At 40.9% G+C, this 21,341-nt stretch overlaps 1 protein-coding gene across 1 annotated transcript in view; it reads right to left on the bottom strand.

The window, feature by feature from the left end:
- LOC119824803 (ATP-binding cassette sub-family G member 3-like) overlaps positions 1-14,632 on the bottom strand; it is a 48,443-nt gene extending 33,811 nt beyond the window's left edge. The window contains exons 1-6 of the mRNA XM_038345284.2: positions 14,550-14,632; positions 9,372-9,593; positions 7,626-7,685; positions 6,937-7,051; positions 6,262-6,414; positions 2,349-2,485 (exon numbers count right to left, since the gene is read on the bottom strand). Coding sequence (XP_038201212.2) covers positions 2,349-2,485; positions 6,262-6,414; positions 6,937-7,051; positions 7,626-7,685; positions 9,372-9,574 — 668 coding nt within the window. The 5' untranslated portion in view covers positions 9,575-9,593; positions 14,550-14,632. The remainder of the gene's footprint in view (positions 1-2,348; positions 2,486-6,261; positions 6,415-6,936; positions 7,052-7,625; positions 7,686-9,371; positions 9,594-14,549) is intronic.
- Positions 14,633-21,341: the final 6,709 nt, after the last annotated feature.

Consider the following 21,341-nt stretch of genomic DNA (forward strand, 5'->3'; position numbering starts at 1 on the left):
TGATTTAATACTTAGAATAATGAAGAATAACATATCATAGCACATTGTGCAAAATAGGAACTGAGAAAAGACACCTTCCCAGACAGAATGTCATGTCAGCTTATGAAGTAATTAAAGCAAGAGCAGAAGATACTAATTCACACCACAACTGGTCAGTAGAGATGATATAAGGAACAGAATAATGGCATAAGAGTTGATTGTTTTTCCTGTCAGACTATTAAAATATCACAAATGAAAAAACTGTAATTTCATATTATATAACCTATCAACCACCAGGATTATGAGATGATTAAGATTCAAGTCAGGGAAGAAAGATGGATCAATGGGCAAAAGTACTTGATGCTAAGAGTTTAAATCTCAGAAACAACTTGGTGGAAGTAAAAATCCAAGTTCCTCAAGTGTTCCTCTGACTTCAACATCTATGCTACACACATATAGACACCATACACACACACACACACACACACACACACACAAATAATTGTAAAAAAATTAAATATTCCTACCATGGAGGATGCACTTCCTGGAGTGTTGGAATCCAAGGAGAACACAGCATATCAGGGCCCAAGTATGCTCCCAGAACACTGGGAGAAACCACACTGGGGACAATCCCATGCCATGCACTAAGACTAGCAACTAGAACACTGGAAGATACCACACTGGGGACAACCCCATGCCATGCACTAAGACTAGCAACTAGAAAACTGGGAGAAACCACACTGGGGACAACCCCATGCCATGCAATAAGACTAGCAACTAGAACACTGGGAGAAACCACACTGGGGACAACTCCATGCCGTGCACTAAGACTAGCAACTAGAACACTGGGAGAAACCACACTGGGGACAACCTCATGTAGTGCAATAAGACTAGTAATGTCATGGCACGCAGGAACAGAGAAAAGCATTCAATACTGGAAATGAGCAAGAACTTAATCTTAGAGAGTATCCTGAAGTAGACAGGAAAGTGAACAGACAGGGAAGGTGGTGACCCTTGAGGAGTCCACAGGCTAGAAGATGGCAAGGCTCCAATTGTTGACTTCATCACTGAGAAGATACAAAAAGAGAGTGATCTCGGTTCCTGGAGGGACAGGCAACAGTATTTAGGGTAATGGAACATGTCAGAAAAAAACAAAGAACAAGAAAAAGTAAAGACAGAGAGCACGGTAAAATTCAAGAGCAGGAGCCTAGGCCATGGGAATGGGATAGTCCTCATATGGTTCTTGGGGTTATTAAGTCAGTTGGCAACTCTTATTATACTTAAAAATGAAAAACTAACCCTTACACATTTTTGTATAAATGTTTCAGCCACACGCTTACTTCTTGAGAGAAGAAAGTGTCATTGCTTTTACTCATTCTTCCCCAGGTCAGGACCCAGAACTTAGCAATCATTCCCTCAGCCATCACATCCAGGGTCAATCCCTGAGATAATTCTATTTATCCTCTAAGTCCACCATTTCCTAGCAACAGAACCTCCACATCTCTATCTTCTACTGACATTTTACGTGCCCATAGTGCAACTGCATAACCTTCTCCATGCTGCATTGCTCTGCTTTCCAACATCCCCTGCCATGGAAAACCTTAGTCCTTACAGTGGCCCAGGGGGTCTAGGCAATCTACATCCAACCCAACCAGCCCCTCTCACTTCAACTAGGAATGTGGAGGGCTGAATTGTATCCTTCCAAAGACTCATTTGTTGAAGACTTCACATCTAAGAACTTTAAATGTGGATATAATTGGAGGAAGAGTCTTTTAAAAGGTGATTAAGTGTCATTGAAATTGCTATGGTATCCTAATGTCACTGGGGTCCATTTAAGAGATCAGAGCACAGACACATGAGGAGGGAAGAGATACCAACTACAACCAACCCAGGCCTCAGCAGACACTGTGACTTCCAGAATTCAGAACTCTAAAAAATTTAACTTCTGTCAAGTCACCCAGTCTGTGGTGTCTTTAGCAGTGCACTAGCAATTTTCCAACCCCTCGGTCTACTGGGTTCTAGTCAGCAGGGTCTCTTTAATGTCCCAGACACACCAAACATGCTCTGCCTCAGAGCAAATGCGTTTTCCCTCCAGTCTGCACGCTGTTCGAATCTCACCCACTCGGCTCTCTTGACACTGTCTTGAGTGCTATGGGGACAGGCTATTTAAAGCACTCTCCACATTCACCACAGCCATCTTCCCTATGCTCCCTCTCATTGTTCTTGATGTGTATTCCTTCTTAATTGAAGTTTCCTTCTAATAAACAAGAAAGAAATTCTGTAGCTTACCTCTGAATCTCCTGCACCAAAAATACACACAAGTGATCAGGTATTAAATGAATAAAACTCAGTGTTCCTTCAGCACTTACCTTCTCAGGACCGAGATGACATCAGTAGCAGTGCTCCATTCTAAGCCAGTGGTGAGATCATCAAAGAACAAAATGGGATGCTCGGTGACCAGCTCCATTGCTATACTGGTCCTTTTCCTGAGCTCTATAGGTCTAGGCTAAAGCAGCAATGATCATCATTATTAACAAGAAAAACTACAGTCATAGTCATTTGACGAATCAGCCTGTCCAAGTAATAAAAGATTTTGCTATATCATTATCCTGACAATCAACATACAACAAAGGGTTTTTGGGGTGTGTGGATATATAGGTGAAAACTGCGTGTTCGTTTCCAGCTTCCCAGACTCAAATAATCACACAAAAACTATATTAATTAAAACACTGCTTGGCCAGTAACTCAGGTGTAGCTCTTAAATCTTGAATTAATGCATTTCTGTTAATCGGTGATTCGGCACAAGGCTGTGTCTTGCCTGTAAGGGTCAGGCATCTATCTCCTTTGGCAGCTACATGGCATCTCTCTGACTCTGCCTACTCTCTCACTCTCTGTCTCACATATATCTTCCAGCCTGGCTATATTCTGCCCTGCCATAGGCCAAAGCAGCTTTATTCATTAGCCAGCAAAAGCAACACATATAGAGAAGTACATCACACATCATGGATAGTGTGGTCACAAGGCTGAGAATATAAAGGAATTATTCATTTTGATAGTTAAGAATAGAGTTATAGATAAGCAGATTTTTATGAATGAAAAGTAATTAAGCACTCAGGAATAAGATAGACCTCAATGGTCTGTTAAAATGCTGCAGTGAGAACCAACTCTAATGAGTCTACTGTTGTAAACATGAAGAAGCCAGGGTGCTGTATCAGCAAGTGTACTATCATGCTGGCTGTATGACAGAAACCACATTCTGCCTCTATATTTCTTAAATCAAAATCTTGTGAAAGACTGAAGAGAAGTCTTCGTAGGGAAAAGCACTTGTCCCACACAAGCCTGAAGCCTGAGTTCAATCCTTGGAACTCACATATGAAGCTGTATATAGTGGAATGCCTCTGTAATTCCCTCAAGATGTAATTACAGTGTGGTGGGACGTGGATCAGGGCATCAGACATTCATGTAGGGCATCAACAGAACAAGACAGACCCTGCCTTACAAAAAAGGTGGGAGGAGAGAAAGGACCTGTGAAATAGGTGTCCTATGACCTCCATGTGTGTGCTATGGCCTTTAGGCAGACACATAAGAATACACAGGCGCACACATGAGCACACACATGTACACACACACACACACATCTTTTTTGAAAGCTATGATTAAAATTATATTAAAGTTCTTGCAATCTATTACAATTCATGACTTCGAGAAGTTAATAAGTATCTTGATATGTTATCCTTAAAAATAAAAGTAAACAACTTAGTGCCGTGACTAATTATTGTTAAAAACAGAACAAAAGAAAGAACTTTATGGTAAGCAAAGTGCACAAAATTCCATCACTCAGGAAAAAAAAAGAAAGTGTGGTAAAGGTCAGCTTTTCTATTATTCTTTCAAGAAGGCAAACATCTCATAAATGACTGTGGAGAAAGATCATGGGAATCAACAGCCAGTACCTTCCTTTTCCTCACTGTCTCTAAGGAGGAGACACCACAGGAGCTAATCCATAAAAATCCTATTCTGGGGAGCCCATTTTCATCCATACCCCCAATTGTCTGGCAGACAGCGCTATACAATCTTCTCAATGAGTCGATGTCATTGTGGAGGCAGGATGGTTTGGAGGACACAAGAAGAGGAAAACACTACCACCAATATTTTAAAAACTCTAGGCATATAATAAATTAAATGCTTAATAAGGTTCTATAACCAATATAATAATGATGATGATGATGATGATGATAATAATAATAATAATAATAATAATAATAATAATAAACATTTGGGATTGCAAATGGTTTTAGACCTGACAGGGCTGAGAATATCAAGAGTTATTAATTTTGATAGTTAAGAATGGGATTGTTAATTAACATATATCTTTAATTTTTAAAGATTAAGAGTAATTACGTATTCAGGATTGAAGTATTACATAAAAGTTTTTTGAAATATGTGAGTAAGAAATTAACTAACTCTCACCTAGTCAGCTGTGAAGTTCACTGCCTATCTATTCCCCTCCTGATCCTGCACAAATCTCATAGGAACCACCAGGTCCAGCCTTTGTTGCTCTTGCACAGGGTTCTATCATCAAATCCTGACAAAGGAGCTGATAATAAATATTGACAGAAGATACAGAAGGAAGGAGTGAGAGCAAAGGGATATCTTATGTTTCTGTCTAGTTACTAAGATAAAATGATCTTACAAAAATAAACAGGAAGTGAAAGGTTTTATTTCAACACACAGTTTAAAAGTACAGGTAACCACTGTAGGGAAGTCAAGGCAGGAAGCTGCTGCATCTGGTTACATCCAGTGAAGAGCACAGAGAGAGTGAATGCACACATGTCTGTCAGTGCTCAACTCACTTTCTCCATGTTCATGCCACCCGGGACACAAACCCAGAGAATGGAGCTACCTAAGTGGGCTGGATATTTTTCTACATCATTTAACATACTCAAGACAATCACCTACAGAAATGACCACAAGTCAACCTGACTACAATTCCTCACTAAGACTCTTTTCTAGATGACGCCAATGTGATTCTTGGTTGTGTCAAATTGACAGATAAAACTAGCAACCACAGACAGGATGAAATATAAACACAAAAAGAAAGTACAGAAAATAACAAGCACTACACACGTGAGAAGTAAATGCTAAGAGACCAAGGACAACCCTGGAGGGAAACAAATGCAGAGTGAACACAGAGCCAGAGTTCTCCATCTCACATCCTGTGTCAGTGCAGAAGCACATTCTGAAACAAGAGTCACCATAGAACCTCCACCTGACGATAGATGAAGAAAATGACAGAGCCCCACATTGGAGCACCGGACTGAGCTCCCAAGGTCCTGATGAGGAGCAGAAGGAGAGAGAACATGAGAAAGAAAGTCAGGACCGTGAGGGAACCTCCAGCTGGCGACAGATGGGGAAGGTGACTGAGCCCCACATTGGAGCACTGGACTGAGCTCCCAAGGTCCTGATGAGGAGCAGAAGGAGCGAGAACATGAGGGAGAAAGTCAGGAACGTGAGGGGTGCGTTCACTCATGGAGACGGTGGGACAGAACTAAAGGGAGATCACCAACTCCAGTTGGAATGGGACTGATGGATCATGCGACCAAACCCGTCTCTCTGAATGTGGCCAACAGCGGGGGCTGACTGAGAAGCAAAGGACAATGGCGCTGGGCTCTGATTCTTCTGCATGGACGGGCTCTGTGGGAGCCTTCTCAGCTTGGTCGATCACCTTCCTGGACCTGGGGGGAGTTGGGAGGACCTTGGACTTAGCATAGAGTGGGGAACCCTGATGGCTCCTTGGCCTTGAGAGGGAGGGAGGGGAGGTATGGGTGAAGGGAAGGGGAGGGAAGGGGGAGAAGGAGGGGAGGGAAGGGGGAAGAGGAGTGGAGGGAGGGGGAGGAGGAGGGAAGGAGATGGAAATTTTTAAATATAAAAAAAATAAACCATGAGGAAAAAAAAAGAGTCAAGTCCTCTAGGGGAAGAGACAATAGATAGAGTAAAGCACTTGTCCAATTCTCTAAAGTGAAGAGTTTAAGGCTGAGGGAAGAGGAGGCTCATGTGAGGAACACTTTTCCCTGCTGGATCACAGTCCACTGCCAGGTTTACCATTGTAAAGAAGGCTTTGCAGCTCAGTTTCCATTTTACATCAGGTAACCAGTTGCTTACTCATTAATACAGACAGCAGCTACATTGACACACACTTTATAGGAAAGTGATGACGGAGTCATATTATCATCATGGTCATTTTTTATTTGACTCTGAATCTTTCAAGACTTTTCTTCACACTACCTTGACATTTGCCACTTCGTCCAGATGCAGAAGTTTAAGGACCTCATTAATCCGCTTTTCTTTTTCTTCTCTTGTCATAGTCATTGGCAGTCGAAGAGCAGCTGAGAACTCTATGTTTTCTCTCACAGTCACCGTGAACATTGCTACAGCATTCTTAAGGTTAAATAGTATTTCAATTAAATACAGTTATCATTAAGACAATCATTCTATTAAATGTAACCTAATTCTCATATAAAACATATGCAATGTAATACTCTACTGAAAAATATTCTTTCAATTTTACTAATTTCAAGTAGAGAACCTGCCCTTCCATTTGCTTTCCAAGTAGAGCAGAAGGATTTTGGTGACTGCTACCTGCAATTATTTATAGAAGGCATCTTCTAAGCAGTGGAGAGAGATGAAGGAAGAGCAAAACAGGACAACTGTAGTCCTCTGTAGAATTAAATCACAGATGCAATTACCAATACTGTGCCACAGATGTCATATTCCAACCTCTCCTTACCTTCCTAAATAATGCCAGCCTTGGGCTACTAAGCCATTGTAAAAACCCACTGTACAAGAAGCAGATCCTATAAATGTGTCGTATAATTAACTAGAAAACACAAATCTATAAACTGAGCATCTGCCCATACAGAAGCAGGAGAAATCTAAAATTACAAATCCACCAGCACTTACCTGTGGCACATAACCAGAAGTACACATAAAATTAGCAGGTCGAGGTTTTCCATTTATCAAAATATCTCCCAATAATCCATGTGTATCTTTCCTTGCAGCTAAGACATCTAATAACCTACAAGGATTACATATGTTGTGTGGTTTACTTCCTCCCTTCAGTAAAAGCTATCAGCTTTCAGATACTCAGAATAAAAATTCTGTATAAGATTAACTGAAGTCACACACACACACACACACACACACACACTCCTTTCAGCTCAGTGTGTGCTCTAATACAGCCCAGAATTATGAAAGAAAGGTGTGATGGTGATCCACAGGACTTCCCCTCCCTGCTGTTGACCTTAGGGACTCAAACTGGTAATGTGCTGCTCAAATTGTTAAAGTAATTTCTTGTCTCCATAAAAACTTCTCCTTCATCTTTCTAATTTTAATACGATCTCCCTCACAGTAAATAGTAAACTGACCCAACATCATATAGCAATCACTCTATCATTTCTTCTCAGTAAAGTGACCTTGTAAGACTTCCTGCTCTTGGTATGAAACTAGGAAGCATCCTTCTGCACATTATAAACAGCACATAGGACCTGACTAGAGACACTCACACAATACTTAAATAATTCCCATAGAAGTGATTTTGCAATACAGAAAGTGGATACTAAGGGCTTGCATATGCTGTTTGTTATACTCACAATGATCTTCTCTCATAATTAGGTCCCATAATGGCATTGAGGCCAGCTTTCATGATCCCACTGTAAACACAAAATCATAATGCTTGAATTTGCAATTTAAAAGAAGTTATGTTCCTTTAGATCTACACTAAATATGCTATTGAAATTGTACACAGGAAATACCCAAAAACTCACAAAAACTACAATATCAGAAAAATGCATCAGATATCACAAAACCCCTGTTGTTTATTATTTAAGGACTTGTCATTTTTGAAGCATGGTGCATTTAAGTTCAATATCTGTGAAGCAAATAGCAGGATCTCCAGAGGACTCTATTGCACACATGGCCTTTATGTGCCAAAACAGCTTCTTGCTAATGTTTGATGAGCAGTGTCTTCATATAACCCTGCTTGCTGCTTAGAAGACCTTGTAGCAAAAAAACCAGAGTTGTAGAATACCAGTAGCAGTGTCCTTACTATTAAAATAAAATCAAACCAAAATCTATACATCTTATGTAGAAACCCAAAGACCAGAAAGAAGAACTGAGGTCAGGAGAGGGTTGCCAAGTTTAACACTCAAAACAAAGAAAACAGCCTTAATCAAAATAGAAAAGCCAAACACACACCCACAAAATGAAAATTTTCTTTCTTGATAACGAGATTAGAATACATTCAGTTTAGATTTGAGGGACGTCCCTCAAGGCATGGCTTCTTTATCTTATGGAACAATGTATGGAATGTTGGCTTTAGCTCTTTTTAGCTCTTAATGAATTTTGAGCAAATATTTGAGGACCCGGACTTTCTGCTGTTGGGACTTCCTCATTGCTTCCCTCTCGTCACTGGTAACTGACCCAGTCAGCCTGGTCTACACTCTCAGTTCAGTTTACGGAGGGGATGTGTGCATAGATGTGTGCACAATTCTTTTAGATTTTCTAATTTGTGGAATTTAAATTTGCAATAATCTCTCATATTCCTTGATGTTAACAGTATGCCTTTTATATTACTTTTTCATCCTTAATTTTATTCAATTAAAACCATTTCTCACAATTGTTTTTGGGCTTTTTCTGTAATTTGTCTAAGGGTTTGTCAGGCTCGTTTGTGTTTTAAAGAACCAGCTTTAGCTCCATTCATCCATTGTGTTGTTCTTCAGTCTCCACTGCATGAATCTCACTGGGATCGTGGATCTGTTCGTCTGTATGACAAGGTGAGGCTGGGGAGGGTTCACTGGGTGAAGCGTTTGCTATGTGAGGGTGAGGACCTCAGTTAAACCCCAGAACTCACATAAAGCTGGGTGCAGTGTGGGCACCTGTAACTCCATGCTCTATGGCGAGATGGGAGACAGAAGCAGGAGAATTCCAGGACACTTGCAGGCTGCTAGCCCGGCATACACTGCAGTGAGCAATGAAGGACTCTGTCTGCAACACGGTAGAAGGTAAAGACCAGTGCTCAAAGTTTTCCTCTGACAGTCTTGTGCTATGGGTGTGTAATAGCATCCACACATCTGTACATGTGAACATACACACATACACTTATACACACTCAAACAGATACACATAAACACACAGAAACAGATATAGACATACACACTCATATACTTATATGTACACAAACAGAGATATACACATACATATACACTTACACACATAAACAGATATATATGCATACATGCAAACACACACATACACACATAGTTTATTGATAATTGAGAAAGTCTGAATCTGTTGAAAAAGTTGTTCAATATACTGGTCTATTTAGTTCATGTACATACCTGATATTTGATAGTCTTTCTATCACACTTGTTTTTTTACAACATGCAACGCCATGCTGCACTGTTTCTAGGTAACTGATATTATGAAAACTTAACACAGCCTCTCCAGTCAATATGTTCTGGTCACTGGTGTCCATTCCAGGATGGTCACTGGGATTTATTTCTGTCACTGGAATTGTAACAGGGTCATTATTGGAAGACATCTCCAGAGGTTCTTCCTTCCTGTAGAAGGAACAGCAATATTAAGTTGATGGTCCACACAAGCACATCATTACACAGAGCAGCCCACTTAATGCTTCTTTAAACTGTGAAGTCATAGGCAGATTCCTCATTGATGAGCAGTACATGATTAGTGATTACCTAAGTAATGAGAAGCAGGTGTAACTGAGGACATAGACTCCTCTTGGATGCCAAATTCCTAAGAAACAAATGAGCACTAATGAGTAGAGTATAAATGCTATTCATAATTCATAAAGGAAGAAGGAGACAGATAATGGGGCAGATTTGTCTTACTTCAAAAGCATACTATGATATAAGTTCAGAGGCTGAATATACGACCACCATTACCACAAGTTCTGTGTGTGCATGCATTTGTGCGCATGTGCACATGCACAAGTGTGCAGATGGAATTATAGAAGTCAGAATTACATAGCAGATGAACATGCAGAACAGGGCGGCCAATAAATACTCGGTTGGTTCAGGGCACAATGTCAGTTCAAGATATAGAAATGGCTCAAGGGACAGATTGCTCCAAATCACAGAACTGACTGCAGGCATGGGGGTCTGAACAAATGGGAATTCAACTGGGTCGTTTCAATTAGGGCTGATCCTATGAGCAGACATCCTGGGGATAGAGTTGAGCATTTATTGCCTTGTATCTGGTGATGCATGCATGGGGTGGGCTGATGCTGGCTCAGTGGGTATGATCCAAGGGAGGGCATTGCAGCGCTCATTGCTCTGGTATTTTAGACAAGCACACAAGCTTGGTTTCTTGAACTAGGTCTTCAAACATCCATGGGTCTAGCTGTTCCTGGCTTGATATTTTATAGGTAGGAATAATTTGTTTGTATTAATAAGTTATCTATATTTCCATCCATTTGCATGCAAAATTCAAGATGTCATTGTTTTTTATCGCTGAGTAGTACTCTAATATGTATATATTCCACAGTTTCCTCATCCATTCTTCAATTGAAGGGCATCTAGGTTGTTTCCAGGTTCTGGCTATTACAAATAATGCTGCTATGAGCATAGTTGAACAAATGCTTTTGTAATATGATTGGGCATCTCTTGGGTAAATTCCCAAGAGTGGAATTGCTGGGTCCTGGGGTAGGTTGATCCCGAATTTCCTGAGAAACCGCCATACTGCTTTCCAAAGTGGTTGCACAAGTGTGCGATCCTATACCCATACTGATGAATATCTTGCATATCACCATAGAACCTCACCTGGCGATGGATGGAGGTAGAGACAGAGCCCCTCACTGGAGCACCGGACTGAGCTCCCAAGGTCCTGATGAGGAGCAGAAGGAGGGAGAACATGAGCAAGGAAGTCTGGACTGCGAGGGGTGCTCCCATCCACTGAGATAGTGGGGCTGATCTATTCAGAGCTTACCAAGGCCAGCTGGACTGGGACTGAAAAAGCATGGGATAAAACTGGACTCCCTGAACATGGCAGACAATGAGGGCTGCTGAGAAGCCAAGGACAATGACACTGGATTTGGATCCTACTACACATACTGGCTTTGGGGGACGTAGCCTGTTTGGATGCTCACCTTCCTGGACCTGGATGGAGGGGGGAGGAACTTGGACTTCAGACAGGGCAGGGAACCCTTATTGCTCTTTGGACAGGAGAGGGAGGGGGAGTGGAGAGGGGAGGGGGATAAATGGGAGGTGGGGAAGATGACTCTGTTGTTGTTGTTGTTGCTGTTTGTTTTCTCCATCCTGACCAGTGCTGAGGATAAAGCTCTTGATGAATGTACACATCCTAATTAATGTGTAAAACACACTCATTCCCACAGGTGCACCAACCACAACAACAAAACACAAGAATAAGAGGAAACAAGGTTATACCACTTCCTCAAAAGATCATAAAGTGTCAGGAACTGAATCTAAGCATACTTAATTAGGTAGAGCCCTGAAGAAATCATTCATGAGGTTAACTTAAAATAATTCCAACTTCAAACATATAGACAACTGAAGGAAATAAGTAAAAAAATATAGACTATGAATAATAAGTAAGAAAAGAATTTTTAAATGGAAATCTTGGAAACATTTACAGATAATTTTTTAAAATTCAAGAATAAGGATCAAGAATAGACTAAATTAAGTGAAAGATAAAAATACCAGGTCTTCAAAGACAAGATTAATGAGTTATTGCATTCAGAGAAAAATAAAGAAAAGTTGACCTTAAAAAAAAAAGCTGATCATAAGATGACCTCCAGGATATAACAGACAAACCAAACAGGAATTTATTTTGTTAGAATAGAATGTTGAAACAGAGGCAAAAGAAATAGAAAACCTATTCATTTAAGAAATATCCTAAAATACCCTGTATCTATGGAAAGATAAGAATGTCTGGGTACAGAGGTAGTTTACACCACCACATAGATAGGACCAGAAAATATTTTTGTTATATCACACTCTTAGTAAAGGTCAAAGAGTTCAGAACAATTAAAGAATGCTGGAAGCTATTAAGAAAAGAGCCGAGTTACTAACATGTACCTGATTGGCAAACCAACCAGAACAGCCGCACATTTCTTGACAGAAATGTTAACGGCCAGAGCATGTAATTGTGTGTTTGAGCACTCAAAGAAAAGAACTAATGACCAATGTGACTACATGCAAATTTGCCCTTCAAGATGAACATAATTAAAGTAAAGCTTGACCACATAGGCAGCAGTGAAGAAGACACCCACGGGAAAATAAAAACACAAAGGAGACAGAAAGCTACAATCACAAGAACTCAGGGGAAAATAACTCCTGTAGTTCTAAGGAATCAATAGCAGTAACTCAGGAAGTATGTAGTTAGCTTTTGTCAACTTGACACATGCTGGAGTCATCTGGTGTTGGGGAAGCTGACCAATCCCTTGTCTGAGGGGCATGACCCCTTCAGGGCACAAAATACCTTTAAAAGATCCGTGTTTGTTTGTTTTTGCTCTTGGTTCCCTGCTCTTCGCTGGAACTCTGGCTCTGTAAGTTTCTTCCATTTTTCCCCTTTTATTAAAGCTGAGCATTTTATATAAGGCTAGTTTGGTTATTTCCAATTGCCAACCGACCATGCCCGCTACAATCTAGGAAGAAGAATCCTCAGGTGAGGAATTGCTTTCATCAGATTGGCAAGTCTGTGGGTATTTTCTTGATTGATGATTGATGTAGGAGTACCCTACATTTGGGGGTAAATCCCTGAGGACTGCTTCCTAAAGAACACAAAATTCACATAACCTGTAGAAAAAACTTTGGTTCATCTTTAAGTAAGACCTGCTCATCAAGGTGTCTGTAACAGGGTAAGGAAAATTACAACTACAGTTTACCTTAGCAGAGGGACTGCTCTGGCATTATGGGATGGTTCTAGGCATAGCCTTTCTTTGAGTCTTTTCAACAACCAAAATTAACACGCACAAGAGATGTTCCCTCAAAAGCAAAGGCCAGGAGAAGCTTCTCTGAAAAGTCATTATGATTCCCCTACTTGTTCCTGAGCTGGGAGACTGATTGGCCCCTTCTTGCTATGGTCTCAGGAATACAACTTAAGGGCTGGAGAGATGGCTCAGCGGTTAAGAGCACACACTGCTCCTGCAGAGAACCTGGGTTACACTCCCAGCCCCACATAGGGACTTCCAACTGTCTGCAACTCCAGTTCCAGGGAATCGGGGGCCTCTCTGACCTCCAGAGGCACCAAGTGTTCAAGCAGTGTGCTTACATTCATGCAAGCAAAACACTCATGAACATCAAATAAAATGGAATAAATCAATTAAAATATAACTCAATTCAGCTTTGAGGGCTCCTAAATGTATTTATATTCATTCTGATGTTCTTTCTCACAAAAATTCTCCATTCTAGCCTGTATTTTATTTTGTGAGAGGGTCAAGGAGCCAGAGAAGTGTACTGACAAGCTCTTCTAGTGGCCCCTCCAGATACTGGACCTTAATTTCAGTTTGCTGGAGCTGGCTGGATCTGAGAAAGCAGTTATCAGGGAAAACCACAACTCAGGGTCTAACTTAGCAGCAGGTGCCCCACAGCCTTATGCTAGCTAAAGATAGCTTCCCTACCCTGCAGCTGAAAAGTTACTAACCACTAGAGCCACCTACCAATCTTACAAACTTTTTATGCAAACCCAGTAGTCAGGCCCCAAACTAATATCTCTTCCATGGAATTCCCTTAACCCTGTTTAAAAGGAGCCTTTGTTGGATAATCAATCAAAAAAAAACCCAAAATGTTGGTATTTTTCATCTTTCTGACACTAACATTTTTCACTTGTCATATTTATCCGCCATTCAATTGCTTCACAGATGCTTAGCCACAGTTTAGTGCAGAAACAGGCTCTGCATGTGTGTGCATTGTGATACACGTTGACTGAAGAGAACGCACTGGTAGAGAGAGGCGTGTGTTAACACCATAAGAAGGACTCTTCTGTGTAAACGCCCAGGCCTGGGCACATGTGCTTAGTAAATAGGTGTTACTATTAAACTTTATGACCAGCGATTACATTTTTAGTATTACACAGGAAAATAAAAGAAGATAGCATTATAGATACATAATCCAGTAGCAGGTTTACACTCTAGTTGTTTTGGCTCTTAATTTTTCTGTCTGTTCAAACTTCTTATGCACTAGGTGAGTAAGATTTGTAAGAAGTTGATAAATAGCTGCATAGCAAACTAAAGACTTTTGTACAAATTTTAAATCATGGGATAAATAAAAAGAATAAATTATTCAGGTCTCTTACAATGCCAGTGTTAATAAATTTCTTTCTCACTTATGGGAACTTCACTACTTGATAATGCTTTTACCCACCCAACATCATCAACCTTATTCACCTTCACACATTTGGAGAAATCAGAGATTGTACATCATCAACCCACCCTGAACACCACACTCTCTACAGACAGGTGACATGACCAAGACATTACATTTCACACTTGGAAATGAGCTGCAAAGGATTTCCCAGCCCTGCCTGCCCACACTCACCAGGGTCAGATGCCGAGGCCCAGTGTTCTTGTGCACAGGATGGGAGAAGAGTTGCAGGTTTGGCCTGAGGCGCTGGCTTCTGCCCCACAGTGTCCTAGAGCCTCTGTATCCAGGCCACCTCTACTGCTCCCCTTCAAGGGTGGAGACCTATGTGTCTTGTAAAGATAGGAAAGAAAGGAGCTGGTCAGGATGCCATGGGGTGGGTGAGGGAGGGTGGAGTCAGCACACTGTGGTTTGGGGGTGCTGTGGGGCCATGAGATTGGGGTGCTCCAGCTCAGGGCAAGCTTCCAGAGAGCTGGGCAGTCTGCACTGTGCTCTATTTCAGGCCAACATCTATGCTGAAGGATGAGAAGCCGGCAGCCAGAACCCCAGAAGAGAGAAAATGAAAGTAATGTTTCTCGGGAGAGGTAGTTAAGAAATGAGGGAGGTAACAAACATGGGGTTCAGGACAGCTGAGGATATGATTTGTCAAAACCCCAGTTGTTAATATAAATTGTTTTGCAGCTTCATTTTATTGCTGAAGAGATCATTTGAGCAATAATTCACTTCACAATTGTAATCCCTATAACTGAGAGGCTGAGACAGGAGATTTTGGGGCTTGGATACCTAGGATAAATATCAAACTCTATGACTTAAGAACAAGTGAGGAGAAGACACTAAGTGTAGACTGTTAACCTGCAGTCAGATGGCATAGTGTATGCAGTATAGAAGCACTAGACAGGCCAGAAAGTTAAATGTTGAAAGTAAATCAGTTTCATACTGGGAAAGAACAGAGGTGGGGAGAGAAGGGGAAGGGGAGAGAGCAGCAGTGAGACACAGTGGAAAGACAGACCACAGGGCTTCCCTCAAGCTCCACTGTGGCCATCCTCTCCAGAGGTCACCACATTCTTACTTCTGTCATTTGCTGTCTACTTCTATTCAGTTTCTACTTCCATTATCTCGTAGAACTGGTGCCCCAAATACGTCACTGAATTATATCCCCATATCCGAGGATTTGATAGCTATGTAATGAACTTTCAAGTCGATTCTCTTCACCCCCTAACTCTAACCTGACCTTACTCTGTACCCAAGTGGATCTGCAATCCTGCCTTACACTTCTGTGGTGCCTGGAGGCCCTGGACCAACAACTAGAAAGGAAGTTTCCACATCAGTGCCATGATTTTTGTTGATGGTCCCATGACTCTTGGAGCAGCGTTATCCACTCACACAGAGAACACCCTTCAAATTCGTTTTTTAACTATGTTTGAATAATTGGCTAAAACACACAAATCTAAAAATTCTGAGGAAGAACAAATATATGAGAGAGAACGTTTATCTTCCCAGGCCTGGGACACCTCACTTGGCATAATAGTTTCCAGTTCCATTCATTTTTCTACAAATTTAATTTTCTTTACCACGGAAGAAAATTCTATCATATACTTGTACTGAAGTGAAAAGGGCAAAGCCATGTTTTCCTGACTCCATTTTGGTCAGCTCAGACAGTTCTCAGTCCTCTACCCCACAACAGTGATGTCTCCCTTGGAAACAGTGTTGGGATTCCCATGACCATAGTCCAGATTTATTAACCAAAATAATTAGTGCTATACAAATTTAAACTAAAATAACTGAAGAAAGTGTAAGTCAAAATTAATTGTCATGTTGGGTCTGAATAGCCATGTCTGTCAAAACAAATGATACAAGGTTATTCTGCTCCTCATCCAAAATCAATGAAATAGTAGGTTTTGACTTTAAAATGCTGCACCTCTGGCCTTCTGCAACAGGACACTTGAGGCATGAACCCCCTCTTTTCAGTGGTCAAAGCTAAAGGACTTTGTAAGGTTAGTTGTCTACATTAGTGTGATGGTCGGTATCGCCCTGGCGTGGATTTATTATACTGCCACATTTCCTTTACGCTCATCACCAGCGCCATCTAACACTGACATCCAGGCTGTTTCCTCTACTGTGACTAGAGCAGCAATGAACACAGATGGGCAAGTATCTCTGTAATAGGAGACAGAGTCCTCTGGATACATGTGTGGGAGAAAATCCTCACTAGCTTCATCCTTGACAGGGGAATAACAGCCAGAATACAGGAAACACTGAAGACATCAAAAATGAAATGACAGAGTAGGCTGTGGAAATGAACAGAGAGCTCTCAACAGAAAAACACACATACACGAAGAAAGAAAGACAGAGAAGAGAGAAAAAAAGAAACAAAACCCAACGGCTAAAAAATATTTTTTTGAGACAGGGTTTCTCTTGCGGCTTTGGAGCCTGTCCTGGTCCTAACTCTGTAGACCAGGCTGGCCTCAAACTCACAGAGATCCGCCTGCCTCTGCCTCCTGAGTTCTGGGATTAAAGGTGTGCACCACCACTACCTGGCTAAAAAAAAACAATTATAAAGTGCTCAAATCCTTAGCCATCAGGGACTTGCAAATGAAATGATTTGAGGTCTACTTCACGCCAATACAAATGAGTATCATTTAGGAAACAAATGAGGACAAATGGTGGTGAGGGTGTGGGGGAAGGGAGGCCCCTACTCTCTGCTGTAAGCTATACAGGTGCTGTAGAATCAGTGTGGAACTTTCTCAGGGAGTAAATCAGAACTGCCATATGCATGAGCATATCCTGGTCCCCCGTTCCACTCCATGGATTTGCATCTCTATATCCGCGCCAGTGCTGTATGTTATTAATACTGTGGCTCTGTTGTATTCTTGAAATACAGTCATGATGATAGCCCTAGCATTGTGTGTATAGCTCAGGGTTGATTTGGGGTCCCAGGTTCTTTTATGCTTCAATATAATTTTAAGATATTTTTCTATTTCTGTGAAGAATGGTGGAATTTTAGTGGTGATTACATTGCACCTACAGACTTTGAAACAGCAATTTTCACAACACTGATTTTTCCAATCTACACGTATGGGAGATCTTCTTTCTGGGATCTTCCTCAAATCCATTTATTTATGTAACATACAAAATTCTACTAATATAAAATATAAACTATTTATTATTTTTTAAAATATATTTTCTAAGTATATATATATTATTATTATTAAAAATTTCTGCTTCCTCCCCGCCTCCCATTTACCTCCCCCTTCTCCCTCCACTCCCCTTCCCTCTCCTGTCCGAAGAGCAGTAAGGGTTCCTTGCCCTGAGGGAAGTCCAAGATCCTCCCCCCTCCATTTAGGTCTAGGAAGGTGAGCATCCAAACAGGCTAGCAGCCCCCCCCCAAAGCCAGTATATGTAGTATGATCAAATTCCAGTGCCATTGTCCGTGGCTTCTCAGCAGCCCTCATTGTCTGCCATGTTCAGGGAGTCCGGTTTTATCCCGGGCTTTTTCAGTCTCAGTCCAGCTGGACTTGGTGAGTTCTGACTAGATCAGCGCCACCATCTCGGTGGGTTGGTGCCCCCCTCGCGGTCCTGACTTACTTGCTCATGATCTCCCTCCTTTTGCTCCTCATTTGGACCTTGGGAGCTCAGTCCGGTGCTCCAATGTGTGGCTCTGTCTCTACCTCCATCCATCGCCAGATGAAGGTTCTATAGTGATATGCAAGATATTCATCAGTATGGCTATAGGATCTGGCTATTTCCGGCTCCCTCTCCTCAGCTGCCCAAGAAACTAGCTGGGGGCATCTCCCTGGACACCTGGGAACCCCTCTAGAGTCAAGTCGCTGCCAACCCTAAAAAGATATATAAAAAGATATTATCCCTTAATAAAGATATATACACTTCCCTGTTCCCATATCCACCCTTCCTATATCCCAACCATATCATTCCCCCAAGCTCTCCCCATCCTCCCCTTCACACTTTTCTCTCCCCATCTCCCCTTACCCCATCCCACCCCACCCCCAAGTTCCCAATTTTTGCTAAGTATATTTTATAAAAATATTTATATTCCTTTTATTCCACATTGATTTCAACAGCACCTGTATCTGTTTACAGTTCAACCAGCAAAATAATATTTAAAGCTTTTACAGTGTGAAGCATTCCTTTCCTCCATTGGGTTTATTCCAAGGTCTTTACTGCTTCTGAGGCTGTTGTGGTTAGTATTGCTTCCTTGATTTCTTTCTCAGTCCGTTTGGCATTAGTTATATGAAATCAACTGATTTTTGTTTATCAATTTTGTATCCTAGCACTGTACTGAAGGTGTTTATTCACTCTAGGAATTTTCTGGTGGAGTCATTAGAGTCTGTTATGTGTGGTTTCCTGTTATCTGTACATAAGGACACTTTGACTTCTCCCTTCATGTTTAGACATGTCTCTCTCTCTCTCTCTCTCTCTCTCTCTCTCTCTCTCTCTCTCTCTCTCTCTCTCTCTCTTGGTTTTTGACACAGGGTCTCTCTGTAGCTTTGGAGCCTGTCCTCGAACTACCTCTAGTAGATCAGGCTGGCCTTGAGCTCACAGAGATCCACCCACCTCTGCCCAAGTGCTGGGATTAAAAGCATGTGCCACCATCGCCCTGCTTCTGTCTTTCTCTTGTCTTACTGCTTTAGCTAAGATCTCAAGGACTGTTCTGAACAGGAGGAGAGAGGCAGACTGCCCCAGTTTAACCCTAATATTAGTAGAACTGCCTTGTGATTTTCTCCATGTACAATGATGTTGGCTGCATATCATTTAGTCTGTATCACACTGAGACACATCTCCCTCATTCATATTCTCTTCAGGGTTGTTTCCATGGAAGTATGTTGGATTTTGTCAGGGTCATTTCTTACATCTATTGAAATGATCATGTGATTTTGTCCTTGAGTTTATTTATGTGATGTATTACTTTTTTTGATTTGTGGATGATTTCTGTGTCTCTAGAGTGAAGTTGAATTAATTTTGATGATCAATTGTTTTCATGTGTTCTTTAAATCATGACTGTGGTAACCCATCTTTTTGTTATTGATGAGTCTTTGTCTGATTTTTGTTGTCTGAGTTTCCTGTCCTTCCTTGTTCCCACAATTGTTAAGTCCCAAAGAAATCTCATAGAGGTTTACATTAGTTATAAACTGATTGGCTTATTAACTCTTTTAACTTACTTTAGCTCATTATTCTTGTCTATACTAGCCACGTGGCTCAGTTCCTTATTCAGCGAGGCAGTCACATCTTCTTCTGTGGCTGGGACAGGACTGTACAATCTGCTTCCTTCTTCCCAGAAATTTCCTGTTCTCATTGACCCTCCTCTACTTCCTATCTGGTTGTCCCGCCTATACTTACTGTCTGGCTACTGGCCAATCAGTGTTTATTTAAAATATAATTGGCAGAATACAGACTATTGTCCCACACCAGGTTTTGGTGTCAGGGTAAGCTTTATAAAATGACTTGGGAAGTATTTCTTCGTTTTCTATTTTAATGAGTCACTTGACAAAACCTACTATTAGTTCTACTTTGAAGGCCTGGTAGAATTCTGCACTGAATCTATCTGAGCCTGCACATTTGGGGTTGATGTAGTACCAATGCCATCTCATTTTTATTCTTTATCTAAGTGTATTAAACTTTGATAGGTCATAAATACCTGGAAATTCACTTATATCTTTTGCATTTTTCCACTTAATACAATATTAGTTTATAAAATATGTCCTTCTGATTTTCTGAATTTTATTGGCATCTGAAGTAATATTTCATTTTTTCTCAATTTTATTAATTTAAATTGTCTCTCCTTTTCAGTTGGTTAGTTTCACTAAGGCTTTTATCTTGCTCATCTTTTTAAAGAACCAGTTCTACATCTTATTTTTTTTATTTCGTATTCCTGTTTTATTTTCACTATTTTCTACCCTAATCTTATTTCTTTACATCTGTTTCTGTTGACTTGAAATGTTCTTGTTTCTCCAAGAATATAAGGTGTGTCATTAAACATTGTTTTAAAAACAAAAACAGAGGAAAATGTATAGGAAGGCCAGGGGGATTCAAAGTTTAGACCAGATGTCATGTGAGAAACACCTAACCATGTCTCACTCAGATAACATGCAATACATTCCCAGACAAAATAAAGACATTTTCACTATATCAATAGTACTTCATAAATGGGAGAATGAAACTCAACTCCGACCTAAGAGTCAGTTGAATTTCCCCAATACTTGTATGTAACAGCTTTAGTATCACATTAAGTATAAGAGTCTTTATTACAAGAAACTGATGAAAATCTATTGCAATTCTTAGTGAGCTTTTCATAATGAGAAAAGTGAGAAGTGGAAGAGATTGATAACAGGCAGGTAACTCTTGACACATAAGTACCTACTAATACAGTTTCTTGAGAGTGTTTTTCACTTCCTCTGTAGACTCTGTTGAGGGAATTTATCTATTTCTCAACTCTGTGCTACAGGTTTCTGGGAGTGACTGACAAGAGCACAGAAGGCCCAAGAGTCATGACTTGACACACGATGATGGCTTCATTCCCAATGCTGAGGCTGTTGGCAGGTTCTGATTTCAGTGTTGCTCTCCTTGGATTTTGGCTCTCACACCTGCTCTACAGCCAATCAACTGGAAAAAAAGAAGAGGACAGCTGAGGAGAGAGAAAGTCAATGAAGTATTTGCTGTACAAGTACGTGGATCTACTCATCCCCAGTACAGACATGCACAAGGTGGTTCAGGTGACCAGTCACACAGTGACTGTAGAGCTGGGGTAATGGATATGAACACAGTCCTGGAAATCACGGCCCTGACTGACCACAGAGTACGAAACCAAGTGAGAGACTTTGTCTAAAATAAAACCTTTTAAAAATGAGGTTAATTTAATAATAAAAAACACATTAAGTTGACCTCTGGCTTCCACATGCATACACTTGCATATGCAATCATACATACATACATACAAATACATGTCCACAAACA

This window comes from Arvicola amphibius, chromosome 1 (assembly GCF_903992535.2).
Source record: "Arvicola amphibius chromosome 1, mArvAmp1.2, whole genome shotgun sequence".
NCBI lineage: Eukaryota > Metazoa > Chordata > Mammalia > Rodentia > Cricetidae > Arvicola > Arvicola amphibius.